General features: G+C 37.2%; 1 protein-coding gene across 1 annotated transcript; it reads right to left on the reverse strand.

Annotated features, from left to right (window-relative positions):
- Positions 1-1,255: 1,255 nt before the first annotated feature.
- Positions 1,256-11,540, reverse strand: LOC132606296 (BTB/POZ domain-containing protein At4g08455). Its single transcript, XM_060319740.1, has 2 exons — positions 11,043-11,540; positions 1,256-1,858 (listed from the first exon to the last, which is right to left on the reverse strand). The coding sequence occupies exons 1-2, from the start codon at positions 11,436-11,438 to the stop codon at positions 1,391-1,393; spliced, it is 864 nt and encodes a 287-aa protein (XP_060175723.1). The 5' UTR covers positions 11,439-11,540; the 3' UTR covers positions 1,256-1,390.
- Positions 11,541-14,583: the final 3,043 nt, after the last annotated feature.

Genomic DNA, 14,583 nt, shown 5'->3' on the forward strand with positions numbered 1-14,583 from the left:
GAATGACTAAAGAGAATACCAAAAGTATGAAGTTTTATGGCCCGAAGAACTCTGAAATGGCAGACAATGGTGAATCATGAAGAGGATGAAGTGTTGGATTTTTTATAAACCGGGTTTGGGTTAATGGTTGGGTTGTGAATGAGTTGGGTATAATTACATGGGGACCAATAAACTATTGTCCCGTATTTAATGAAAAAGCTAATATATTCTACATCATCTTTTTGTTAAAAGAAAGGGCAATTTTAGACTAAAATCAAACGTTAAGGACAATTATGAACCAATAGGTGTAAGGAGGGTAATTTTGAGCCATTTTCAATGGCACTTTTGACTCTTTTCCGTTGGTTAAATCCAAACTAGAAGAACGTGTGCTGAGAGAAGTGTGGAATTGGATTCAAAAGTGTGGAATCCGACTTATTTTCAAGTGTGCTGCAAGGGCAAAATCTACTAGTACTTCCTTCAGGTCATGCAAGTTGGTCCATTTTGTGGATTCTTCACTATTTTCTCAACCAGGCGCTTGAAACGTAGCACTGTTGGAAATATTATCTCTATATTTTCCATGACAGCAAGTAGTAAGGGTGAAATGCAATTACCAAAGTTAGTGAGTGTTCAGAAATGAAGTTGAACTGCTATTCAAGAAAGACCATGTTAGACAGAATGAGTTAGTATTGACAATTCTTGAATGTATTGAAAAAGGGGAAAACCCATGTTCAAATAAGGAATTTGATACTTGTGTCTCTATCAATTTTATCAGATTTACTGTTTTTAGCATAGAGACGGGGATGGGAAGATCTATGAGGGTGAGTTCAGCACCTTGCCCACTAAATAATTCATTCTTCTTAGTCGATGACAAGCCCAGTGGTGGTGTTGACGCACTTGTAATTTTAGATGTTCAACAGATATCTGCACTTGAATGTGATGAAGAGTTGCTAGAGTTTGCTTCATCAATTCCAAGTCATTTAAGAGAAGGAAAAAAGCTCATGTGGATTTCACTATGTTCTTGTACTTCAAAAGCTTCATGAAACTAAAGGCACATACTTCGTCCGCTGTGCAGTAGCCCTGCTTCGAGATTTTAGGCATTGTCTCATACATGTGAGTTCTGACTAACATGAATAAGCATTAAACAAACTTAATGTTCTACAGAATATCAGCTTTAGAAACTCAGCGATTTTAGTAATTCTGGAACATGTCTATAATTCTTACTACTTTGAGCTGATGCAGAACTCTAACCAAGTAAACCCTCCAGTAAAACCACTCAGCCTGGTAACCTTGTAAGATAAACATTGCAACTAAAAGTAAAATACATCCAAATCAAACAGTTTCAGTTACATGCTGTAATCTTAACCACTATATAAGAGAATCCTCCTAGTACTGAAGTTAATATGACCATGGGCTATACTTTAGTGACTAGATCTTTATGCACAGCCGTGTTATCCTGTTTGGAAAGGTAAACTTCATAGATTTCTACAACTAGCCTGGGATCCTTGTCCACGAGTTCTTTGTATTCTTCTCGCTTGCTCAGCTTGTCCATGTTTTCCATGATCAATGACAGGGCTGCATCAAGCAAGTTCTTTGCATTGTGCTGGTGAGCAAACGCATAGTTAGGAAGTGAATTCTCCCAGTTTAATTTGGAAATCAGGAACTTCTCACAGTACGTCTTCAGATGCTTCACTTGGTATTTTTCTGCCAAAACGAGTAGGTCACAAGCCATAAGCTCATCTAGGCATGCATCAGCAGTGTATAAATAGGTTACAAAGGCACGAAGTGCATCATATGACACATCACTGATTTTAATCGTGCCACTGAGGCTTTCTGCCATCTCATTTTCGAGCATCGCTCTGAACACGGGGGAACGACTGGCCTGCATGGAATATCAAAATTTTGAAGGAAAAAAAAGATGTGCAAAAACTATATATATATAAAAAAAACTATTTTAGATAAATTGTCACAAAACCATTTTAGTGAATAATAACAATTAAAACACTAAAGGAATCGCATATAACAGATTTAAAGAAAGAGGAGACTAAATTCTGTATGTTTTTCAAACGTTCAGATCATATCTAAGCAGAAAAAATAAAAACACAACAATTAAGAAAAACTTAGTTTTCACATGTGTCCCCACTGAAAGAGCTTGAGTTAAGCTTTGTATTACTTTCCTTGATTTTTTTTTTTTTGTTTTGAAAATGTAACATGGGTATGTATTGACTTGATCAGTGCAAACTTTGCACTGGAACCATATTTACAGCAAAAGTGAGAAAGCTGATCCAAAACTTTGAAAATCTAACAAGAGCCTAGGATTTCAATTATGGATTCAGTCTCCTCAAGGTAAATCTGTTTGCACCAAAAACAAAAAAGTTTGACGCAATTTAGCTTGATCTTTTGTACATCACTACTACTGTTTGCAAAGCACCATGAATTTCTCTCTTTCCATATTGTCCACCAAATGCAAGCTGGGACAATCCTCCATCTATCTCTGTCTGAGGCTCCTATTCCTGCCTCCTCCCAAATATGGAGTAGATTAGTAATCCTATTTGGCATTACCCAGACAATGCCCCTAAGATTCACAAAGATGCTCCAAAGCTGTATTGTGATCCGACAATGTAAAAATAGATGGCTGACCGTCTCACCCTCTTCACCACACAAGTAACATCTGGAACAAAGAGAGAATTTTCCCTTTTTTAGGTTTTCTTGAGTCAGTACTGCTTCCCTTGCCAACAACCATGTGAAACATGCAACTTTGAATGGTACCTTCACTTTCCAAATGTGCTTCCAAGGCCAAAGTTGCACCTGCTGGTTACTCTGGTTCAAAAATTTGTATGCTGTGCTCACTTTGTAAATGCCTTTGCTGTCTTCTTTCCACCACAATTTATCTGCACCTTCTTATGTGCCTTTAAACTCTTCTAGTAGCCTAAAAAACTCTGTCAATGTGTTGTTTTCCAGTCATTGAAGTTTCTCCTGAACTGAAGGTTCCATCCATGATTGTCCCATAACTCAGCTACTTTCTAGTTTACTGCCAGCCCATGAATGACAGGAAATAATTCCTTTAGACTAGTGTTTCCCAACCATTTGTCCTCCCAAAAAGAAGTTTTGTGACCATTACTCATCTTAATGGTGGAATGGTTCCACAAGAAAGGCCAAAGAGCTCTGATGGATCTCCACAGACTGACACCATAAGGAGTGTGCACCTCCTTGGTCATCCACTTGTTTTCTTCCCCATATTTTGCTTTGATCATTCTTCCCCTGTATGGTTGAGGTGTATGCGAGTACCTCCATAACCATTTAAGTCTTAAAGCTTTGCTCTGCAGCTTTAAATTCTTGATACCTAGTCCTCCCTGCTTCTTCCCCAGTAGAACATTAGCCCACTTGACTAAATGGAAAACCTTTTAATCTTGATCACCCTTCCAGAGAAAGTCCCTCCTGATCTTGTCTAGTCTTTCAATCACTCCAACAGGGATGGGAAAAACAAACATCATATAGGTAGGGAGTGCATCCAGAACTGAATTTATAAGTGTGACTCTGCCCCCTAGAGATATATATTGTGACTTCCACCTGGATAGCTTCTTCTCACATTTTTCAATCACAGGGTTCCAGATATTCAAGGACTTTGATTTGCCTCCTAAAGGCATACCCAAGTAAGTAGTTGGTAGTTCCCCTACTTCACCTAAAATCCTGGTCAATTCCTCCATATTATTCACACCATTAATTGGATATATGTGACTCTTTCTCCAATTAATGTGTAACCCAGAAATCCCTTCAAACAGTACCAGAATTACTCTCAAAATCTTCAGTTGCTCTTCATCAGCATCACAAAAGATTAGGGTGTCATCTGCATACTGTAGATGAGTGATTTCCATGTTGGCATTTACATTTGCACTTGTGGCAACCTCAAAACCTTTGATCCAGTCATTTGTTCTTGCCACTTTGATCATGTTATTCAAGCCCTCCATGACCAGTATAAACAAAAAAGGAGACAAAGGATCCCCCTATCTCAACCCTCTATGTGCGGGGAAAAAACCTTCAGGAGAGCCATTGATAAGAACTCAGAATCTAATCCACTTGATCCATTTTTCTCCAAAACCCATACATGAGAGCACCTTCAGCAAAAATTCCCAGCTGACATGATCATATGCCTTTTCAATGTCTAATTTGCATAAGATTCCTGGCTTGCCTTGTTTGATTCTTGAGTCCACTGCTTCATTGGCAATTAGAATTGCATCCATTATTTGTCTATCTTTAATGAATGCCATCTGTTGAACATCCACCAGCTTGCCTATAACTCTTTTCAATCTTCTGTTAACACCTTAGAAATTAGCTTATAGACACTACCTATAAGACTGATGGGTCTGAAATCTCTCAGCTCCTTGGCAACTGTTTTCTTTGGGATTAGGGCTATGTAAATTGCATTGTAGCTTTTCTCAAAAACTCCCTGAGAGTGAAAGTTGTTAAAAGTGGCCATGATATCTAGCTTCAGAATTTCCCAACATTTGATCAAAAAACCCATTGTGTACCCATCAGGGCCAGGAGCTTTGTCCATGGCACACATTTTCAGAATGAAAACACCTTTTGTTCATCAAATTCTCCATGTAAAGCAACTTTTTCTTCCTCACTGGACAGTTGATAAGATTGCATGAAGGTCTCCAACCAATTGATTCAGTGTACAATCTCTCATAGAAATCAATAATTTCCCCTCCTCCACAGTTTCTTCTTGAATCATCAATTGATCAATGTTGTTGCTTCTCTTATGTGCATTGGCCACCTTATGAAAGAAGCTGGTGTTCCTATCCCCTTCTTTGAGCCAGAGAGCCCTTGATCTTTGCCTCCAAGCTATTTCTTCATTTTTTAAATACTCCTCATAATCCATCAACAGCGATGCTTTCAGTATTGATTCATCTTCTGTCAACACTCTATTCTCCAGGACAACATCTAGAGTTGCTAGTTGACTCAAAACCTGTGTTTTTTGTGATCCCAAGTTTCCCTGGCTTGTTCTACTCCATTCTTTCAGCTTGGCTTTTAAAGCTTTGAACTTGCAAGCCATAATGTAATCAGGTTTACCTTCGAAGACAAAAGAATTCCACCAATCCCTGATTCTTCCCACAAACCCTTCAGTGTTCAACCACCAATTTTCAAATTTGAAGTAAGACTTGTTGTATTCCCACACTCCACACTGAAGTGAGACTGGAAAGTGATCAGATTCCAGTCTTTGCAACAGTGATTGCTTGATATTTCTGAACTTGTTATCCCATTCTTTAGAAATTAACACCCTATCAATTCTGGATGCTATTCTACAATTGTCACCCTTGTACCATGTGTAACACCTTCCTTCCAGCTGGGGATCTAATAATTCCATATCTTCTATAAAATCTGAGAATTTTTCCATGGCAGGGGTTCTTCTGCAATTCATTTTTTCAGAAGGAAATCTTGTAACATTAAAATCACCACAAACAGCCCAAGGCCCCTCCATTAGACCCCGAACTGCCCCAATTTCATCCCACACATGTTCCCTCTCTGCTCTGCTGTTTGGGGCATATACTCCAGTTATATAACACTCAAAATCTTGAAGGAGTGCCACAAACTTGCAAAATAAAGTATATGCACCAATCTCCAAAGTCTCCCCTTTCCACACTCTACTGTCCCATAACATCAAAATTCCCCCTCTAGTGCCACTAGCCTCTAGACAAGCAAATTTTACCCATCTACCTCCCCAAAGATCTTTGATAATCTCTTTAACCTCCCCTTTCAGTTTAGATTCTTGTAAACATATGATATCAGCATACCAGTCTTGTATCTCTTCACAAATCTTCTCTTGTCCCCATTGTTCAGCCTCCTTACATTCCATGACACCAGTTTTAACTTCATTTAGATCGGCTTCGTCCTTCCCCCTTATCTCTCTTCCCATCACTCTTGTACTTTACATCAAAAGAAATAAGTCCCTTGAGCTCCTGAGTCCCCTTGAATCTAGTCCTCTTTGACACAGACATTGCCTCCAATTTTCTGGCCTGTCTACTGCTGTCTATTTGCATCAATAGTTCCACTGCTTCCTCCTCATGCCCCTTGAAATCAGCCCCAAAATTTTTCCCCAGTTTAATCATGTTTTGCTTCACCCATGTAGTATTCATCTCGTCCTTATGCAACATTAAACTCATGTCTTGTTGAATAGGTTCTGCATCTTCTAATACCCATTCTTCAATTTCTGAATTAACTTGCCTGATCACTGTGGCAAGTTGATCTTTTTGTGCCTGCTTCTCTATCTCAGAATCATCTGCAATAAGGTTCACCACCATGTTCTCAATAGTTTTCTTCATCAGCAAGTCTTCTATGCCTATGTCAGAGTCTTTTCCCCCATAGCTTACTGTTTCTTCATGAATTGAAATAGCTTCAAGTGTCGTCTTCATGAATTGAAATAGCTTCAAGTGTCGGTGCTACTGGTTCTGAAGAAATCGACTGGGAAATTGTAGTTTCTATAGATAAAGGATCAAACTTGTTTTTAGACTGCAGCCCATTAATGTCATTAAAAATAACATGTGTTGCACCATCAAGCCCAGACCATTTATTATTTTTGGGCCTAGTTCTGTGGTGGCCCAAATAATAATAAGAAGAGTGTAAAGGAAAGGCCATCTCCCTGTCACGTGGCCCCAGACCTTTATTTAAAAATATTCCAGCTGTATCTGCATACCCCATGTGATCCCACTATATTAGCAGTGATAGGCCTGCTCTTCTGTCCTTTTTCTGAATTGGACTTTGCTTTTAACTACTGGTCCGAGTCCTTCTTCAGACCACTGGTTTCTTCGATGGGCTTGTCAGATTCCAGCAACCTCTTTCCATTCGCTGGCGAAACAATTTCAAATCGAACACTCTGCTCCACCCATATCGGAATATAGAATTTGATGCCATCTCTTTCTATAGTAACTTTGCTAGGGAAATTCCGATTGTCACCTGAAATTTGAATTCTCGCCCACTTCATATGATTTTTCAGATTAGTCTCTCTTCTTCAGTAGAGACCCATCCACCGCAGTTATTCCCAATTTTAGTGAAAACCCTTTGGGACCATAGTTGGAGAAGTACCTCAAGTGCTCTGATCCATGTGGTTTTTGGGACTTGATTCGATGGTGCGCATCCAACTGTTGGGTTCCACCACTGGAGCTTTAATTTAGTCTCCTTCCACCTCCATTCTTTCTGAATGACTTGTTCAGCCATGTTCCTGTTGGGGAACTCAAATAGGAACATATTGTTGGCCATCTCGTGGATATTTATCCCAAAAACCGCTTTCCATGCAACCACAACCCACCTCCTGATGTCCGATAGAGTGGGAACCTCTGTTTCTCCTTCAGAAAAAGATCCGACGATGCATCTCTTAAAGATTTCGGTGTCCCTAACCCCAGGAGACTGTGAGATACATATTTCTCCTTTGTTGGAAATGACTGTCGATTCTCGAAGAGTATTAGAATGCCATTTACTCTCCCTTACTGCTCTGACATAAGGGTATTCTTTGTTGGTGAATCTTAGTGGTTCTGCAATCTTCAGTTGGTTGGGGCATTGAATGAACCTTTCTATCTTCAATGCTATCTCTGTCCAACATGCATTTAAAGCCAGTTCTGGGATTATAATGATTGATCTCTCCATTCCATGCAGCAAGAGAATGCTCATATATCTTCCATGCTCATTTGCTTTCCTCGTACAAAAGATTTCAGATAAGTTCTCCTTGGATTTCCACCTTCTGATCACATTTTTTGCCATCCTTGGAGCCTTCTTTTAGAATAGAGCATACCCATCTCATACCCGTCATACTCATAGTTGATCTTCTCATCATGTTACGACTTCTCTCAACCCATTCAAACCAGGTGTCTCTGCTAACTGACCATCTGGTGATGTCAAAGGATTTGAAGCCTGCATTGAAATAAATCCTATTTTCCTCCATTGGACAAAGAAAGCTGATCTGACTGTAGGATAAGAAAGAAAAGGAATAAAACTATCACAGAAGGTGTTAGCTCAGGGAAGGCAAAGGAAAGAAAGGGCTATTTCCGGCTGAAAGCTGCCGGGAAAGGGGTGTTCCTCCTTCCAGAGAAAAGTTCTAGGGGAATGCGCTTGGGAGCAAAGAAAAAGAACTCTTATAGCACCTTATTACTTTCCTTGATTATACAATGTTGAATTAATGGCTAATTAAATACAGAGAGTAAGAATAGAGATTTGACTCCTAAAAGGATTAGAAGAATCTAGAGGACTCATATGTACAACAACTATTTAGGTCTATACAAGTATTTGAACTGTATTAAAATACTTGAAATTATCTCACGGTTATTTCTGTATATTAGATATCCTAACACTCACTTCCGAGAGAAGTATCCTCCAAAACTTGCATAATGCAGCCCTGTCGTTGAAGCATCTGAAGACGGATCCTCCAAAAATGCACTACCTTTGGAGGAGCCGACAAGCATGCATTTTTGAAGAGTCCAAGCAACATAGGGCAGAACATAACAAAATGATCATGAAATACTGATTACAAATGCAAGCTTACCTATGCTACTGTTGTCTGTTCACAAGCTTTTAAAGCTCCATCATGATGATTGAGTGGAGATAAAGACTCCCAACGCCAAGAATTACTAGTTTCAAAAAAAAAAAAAAGGCTCCAAGGCCAGAACATGACCATGCAAAATGTGTCACTTACACATGAATAAGCTTTTGACGATTTGCAAAATTGTCCAATGTGGCATAGCGTTTGACTATCATGATAATAGTGCACCAAACAGTGTAAAACATTGTGTGTTCTTCTATTTATAGAAGTTCAAGCCACAAGCAATTTGCTTTACCTCTTTCTTACAAATTAGTTTAACATAATAGTTTTCATTATGCTAAAGCAAATCATGCTAGTAAAGCTACAAGAATCTTATGTTCAAGTGTCAAAAGTTACCAAACGGAGTCTAGAATGGCATTTTATGGCATGATTTATATTGTAGATCAGCCACTAAAATATTTCAGAAAGACATCTAACATGGAGTGAGTTTGAAAATCGACATGCTGTATAGCCGAAGAGTAGTGTTGTTAAAGGCTCTCTTGAAGTGCACCTAAACCTTGAAGCTCGGTGACGCTCAGGTTTGCTTACTTTTGTGCAGATACCAAGACACTAAGGCATGCACCTTGTCTTTCTCGAACTATGACGGTAAGAGGAAATCACTAGAAAATAAACATAGTTGAGGAAGTGATACTAATTGTTAACAAAATATCATGAATAATTTTTTTTTGAATAAACATGAAATAACTTTTTAGCGAAAAGGAATAAGAGATCAGAAGGTTAGTATAAGAAAACTAGTAACGAAAAGATTAAAACTGCATCTTTCTATCTAAATCAGAGATTTAAAATGGGTTTCTAAACTTGATTGAACCCAAATAGTTTGATTGATTGTAGCTTTGTCAATACAGTTGTCTGAATAACTATTGTTTGCCTTTATAGTTATCTTTTATCGCATCAGCATGTTTACTCGCTAAGGCCCATGGTTTTAGTTGCGCCTTGCGCATAATGCCCTAGTAGATCTTAGTGGTTTTTTATGCTTTCACTTTGCCAACTCTGATGGAGAGTGTAGAAACTTAAGTCCATCAACTGCAGCTTTACATATGTTCTGGCCTTTAAGCAGTAAATTTACAAAGTCATAACATCAATTTCTTCAGAGACTTACTCGCTCAACTTGCAGATTTTGAGCAGCTTCAAAAGTGAACGCCTAACAGAAAACAACTACAGATAAATTTAGCCTCCCATCCACTAATAATAGTCATAAAGAGTGGCGACCAAACCCACTATATACTCCAATACTCAGAGTCAAGCTGCGCTCCAGGTCAAACTTAAACTACTAGCACTTTGTTTCATTTCAAGAGCACTTGATCGACGCAATGCCATACCCCGACAACTTCCACGGCATTTTTCCTTATTTTGTTCACAAGGGGCCATAATATGGAAAATATTTACCTTTGCTAATTAAAAAAAGAGAGTAATATTATACTTGTAAAATACAGTGTGATTCAATTTTCCGTTTAGTGCTTGACATTGATGATTCCATCTAATCATTTCCTAATGAAAAGAGAACTTACACTACAATTACCTCGCTTGTTCATCTCAACATAGCAATCAACTACTCCTGACTTCAAAAATTAATCTGGCCAACTCTATAAATTCCGCGGATCCATAGTTAGACTAGTTTTTCATTGATCATCAACCTACTAACCCTAACTCCTTTACGCGTACTTGGAACTGATCATTGTGTCTGATATTTCCTAATGAATTAATCTCAAAGTATCAATCAACCACGGGTGTGTTCGTTATGGAGAATTTTCCCAAGTTCGGTTGGTTAAAATTCTCGGAAAACATTTTTTCTAGGAAAACAAGTTTCTTACAAATGCGGAAAATGACTTCCCTGATGGAAAGGGGAAAGCAAATTCCACAAGTGACATTCCACATTGTATGTGTCCTCCAAAATACCTCATCTTCACCCCCACCCCTGCAGCCCCCATCCTCACCACCCCACACCCATATCCCCCACCTCCCATAGTATTTCACTAGATTATACCATACAAATGCCTTTAGAATATATTTTTTGCTTAAGTACCGAACACAAGATAATAAGTAAAAACCCCACTTATTTTCATGGAAAACATTTTCCTTCATACTGAACACCCTCTACATCTACATCTCAACCCCAAATTAATTCGGGTTGACTACATGAATCCTCTATATCTCCTGTCAAACTACTTTAAACAGATGTCAATCTACCAGAATCCCATTCATTTATTGAAACTAAAATTTGTTCAATCGAGTGCAACATAGATAGTGTAATCCCACAAGTGGGGTCTGGGGAGGAGGGTAGGATGTAGGCAGACCTTAGCCCTACCTATAAACCCTCGGTTCAAAATAAAGTAAGACAGAAAAATACCAAGATACAAAACAAATGGAAAAACAGATAGTAGTACACACATTAAAGAATAAGAAACTAGGCTATAACTACAATTCCGGCGCATACCCATTAAAAAAGCATACAACAAATATTGAAAAGGGTACTAACCAAAACAGCGCGATTAGCAGGAACAGGAACAGGAACAGGAACAGGATGAGGTGTAGACTTTCCAGATTCATCATCATGTGAAGCAACCAAAACGACGTCGGAAAAGAAAGGTACACCATTTGAGTTAGATCTGTGTAGTGGGTCAGGTGGGGCCCAAAAACGTAGGAAATTGACTTTAGATTTAAGGTCATCAATCTCACGTTTGAGTTCTTCTTCAGTCTCGCTCGCTTCCTCGTAACACTCCCTGCACGTGCCTGCGTCACGTGAGGTGTACTCCTCCTTGCATGACACGCACTTCATTCGAGATGTTTCCGATGATGTTTCTTCTTCTTCATCCTCGTCTTCTCCGAAATCTACTGACGGCGTTGATGATCGCCGTCTGTGATGACGTCTCATCTTACTTTTTTCCTTTTTTACCACTTTCGTCGCGAACAAGAATGGAGTACTGTGGAATTTAGTAGTTCAATTTCTATCATGATTTTCTTTGAATTATTAAGTCACATAAAACTTTATTGCACGTAGAGTAAGGGTAAAATTAAAAAAATGGAGTAGTAAATAATTTTACTTATAAAAATATATCATTATTATTTTAAATAAACTCAAAAGCGAAAGCACTACCTAATTTCTATTACGGAAAAGGTCCATATATGCCCCTCAACTATTTAAAATTGCACGTATTTGCTCGTCGTTTAAAGGTCGGTTCACTCATGGCCCTAACGTTACGTTTTGGTTCACTCATGCCCTTGAGTTAACGGAAACCTGACAAAAATATTGGAGGGCAAATTTGTACAGTTCCGCATAGTATAGAAGCATATTTGATCCACTGAAATTCCTAAATATTATGGCACAAAATATCACTGCATTCCAAAACATAAAAAATAGTTGCAATTACAATCCATGCACCTACCATTACATTATATCTAAATTATATAACTAAAAGATCAAATGCAATTACAACCATCTTTTAAAGATTATTTTCACAAACAAGAGCCCCATTTTACCTTTTCAAACGATTTGTTTTACTAATGATAATATCTTCTTCTTTTTTTCAATATGTTGATGACCTAGATAGTTTTTTCTAGATATTTTTTCTTCCCAGTCCCAATATCTATACGATAATGCATGCAACAACTGTCGCACAAAACATAAACATAAAAAAAAAAAAATCATTACAGATCTGCCATAAAAAAATCACAAGGAAAAAGAGATAACTTATATTAGACTTATGACACCTGAAAAAATCTCCCGTAGTGCTGAAATTTTGATAGCAATAATAGAGAAAATATTCATTTTAGGGATTTATATGGTCTTACATAATATTTAATGTGGTCTAGCCCTTTCGCGAATTCCCTAAAAAAAGTCTCTTGTAGCCCTTTCATTTTAGACGTCGTTTTAGGGATTTTTTTGTGCCATAATATTTAGGAATTTTAGTGGATCAAATATGCCCCTATACTATGCGGAACTGCAAAAATTTGCCCTCCAATATTTTTGTCAGGTTTCTGTTAACTTAACGGCATGGGTGAACCAAAACGTAACGTTAGGGGCATGAGTGAACCGACCTTTAAACGACAGGCAAATATGTGCAATTTCGAATAGTTGAGGGACATAAATGGACCTTTTCCGTTTCTATTATATATAAGTGTGGAAGAGGGACCAACACAGCATTGACTGCTTGTACCAAAAGCTTTATAAATTGTACACGCAATGATTACTTGTATCAAAAGCTATATAAATTGTACACTTTACCCAACTACTTTTTATCCAACGTGGACATATGTCATTGTACTTAATATTTATTCCCTTCTCATGTATACACGTATGCACTTCAATTTTAATTCTTTGACACATTTATTTCCTCCGTGCTCTTTTACTTGTCAACTTTTGATTTTTCACATTCTTGCTGAATATTTATTCTCTTCTCATGTATACATGTATGCACTTCAATTTTAATTCTCTGACACATATTTATTTTCTCCGTGCACTTTTACTTGTTCACTTTTGACTTTTCACATTCTTTAAGAATTAATAAATGAAGTACTCCCTCCGTCCCATATTACTTGGCCACATTACTTGACTTTTCACGTTCTTTAAGAATTAATAAATGAAGTACTCCCTTCGTCCCATATTACTCGGCCACATTACTATACTTGACTTTTCACGTTCTTTAAGAATTAACAAATAAAGTACTCCTTTCGTCCCCTATTATTTGGCCACATTACTAAAAATATATGTCTATTTTTCTATTCTATATTTTTCTTATTATATGTGAACGCCCAAAGTAGACGAACACAACAACAATAAGTTGTACACAAAGCAAGTGAAATTATACTCTAAGTAGGGACTAACATGTGTATATTTTAGAAGTTGAACATTAATTCTACTTTTGTGTGTTTACTTTTTAAGTCCCCACGGGTCCGCAGTGTCTTAATTGTCCTTTCATTTCCTTCATTTGGCATATACTCCCTCTGTCTCAGTTTAAGTGTCTACGTTTGACTAGACATGGAGTTTAAGAAATAAAGATAGACTTTCAAATCTTGTGGTTCTAAATTAAAAATGTGTATAATATAATGAAATATCCTTTGAATCTTGTGATTATAAACTTGACATGTAGGATATTTGAATTGTCAGCTTACTAAATATAAAAAGATATTTTTTTTTATTTAACAACAAACGCCCAAGGTGGACGAACACATCAACAATAAGTTGTATAAAAAGCAACTGAAATTGTACTCTAAGCCGGGACTAATATGTGTACATTTCAGAAGTTTAACATTAATACTACCTCTTGTGTGTTTACTTTTTAAGTCCCCACGTGTCCGTAGTGTCTCAATTGTCCTTTCATTTCCTTTATTTGTCATATCCTCTCTCTGTCTCAATTTAAGTGTCTACGTTTGACTAGACACGGAGTCTAAGAAATAAAGATAGACTTTTGAATCTTGTGGTTCTAAATTTAAAATATCCTTTGAATCTTGTGATTATAAACTTGACATGTAGGATATTTGAATTGTCAACTTACTAAATATAAAAAGAGGCAAACATAACCAAAATAAGACAAATTTTAACAACAATTGAGAAATTAAGGGGGAAAAAAAGAGGAAAAGAAAAAAAAAATAGAGACTCACTAAGGAGAATCGCAGTATCCTTTGCAAAATATACAAACCATAAAGACTAACTAAATTGAGTAATTAAATTAATCATGTTGGGCCCCGTGCATCGCACGGGCATAGTTTGCTAGTACTACCTAAAACTTGGCCACTATAAAAATAGATATCAACTTTTATTTGTCTAATTTGAAAAATCAAGCGATAATTTACACTTGATACCTATTTTACACTTATTATTAAATAATTAATCATTTTCCAAGACATTTTTAAATACATTTAATTTATTATATTCAAAGGATGATAAAGTAAACTTATCATTTTATTAAGGGATAATTTAAGAGACCTCTCCTCAGGCTTTGTTAGAGTTTTATTTTCTGCAAGAATCAATATGATTTTTAATTAGTCCTCATGCTGCTAAAATTAAATTTTATGGAGTT

This window comes from Lycium barbarum, chromosome 8 (assembly GCF_019175385.1).
Source record: "Lycium barbarum isolate Lr01 chromosome 8, ASM1917538v2, whole genome shotgun sequence".
Lineage (NCBI taxonomy): Eukaryota > Viridiplantae > Streptophyta > Magnoliopsida > Solanales > Solanaceae > Lycium > Lycium barbarum.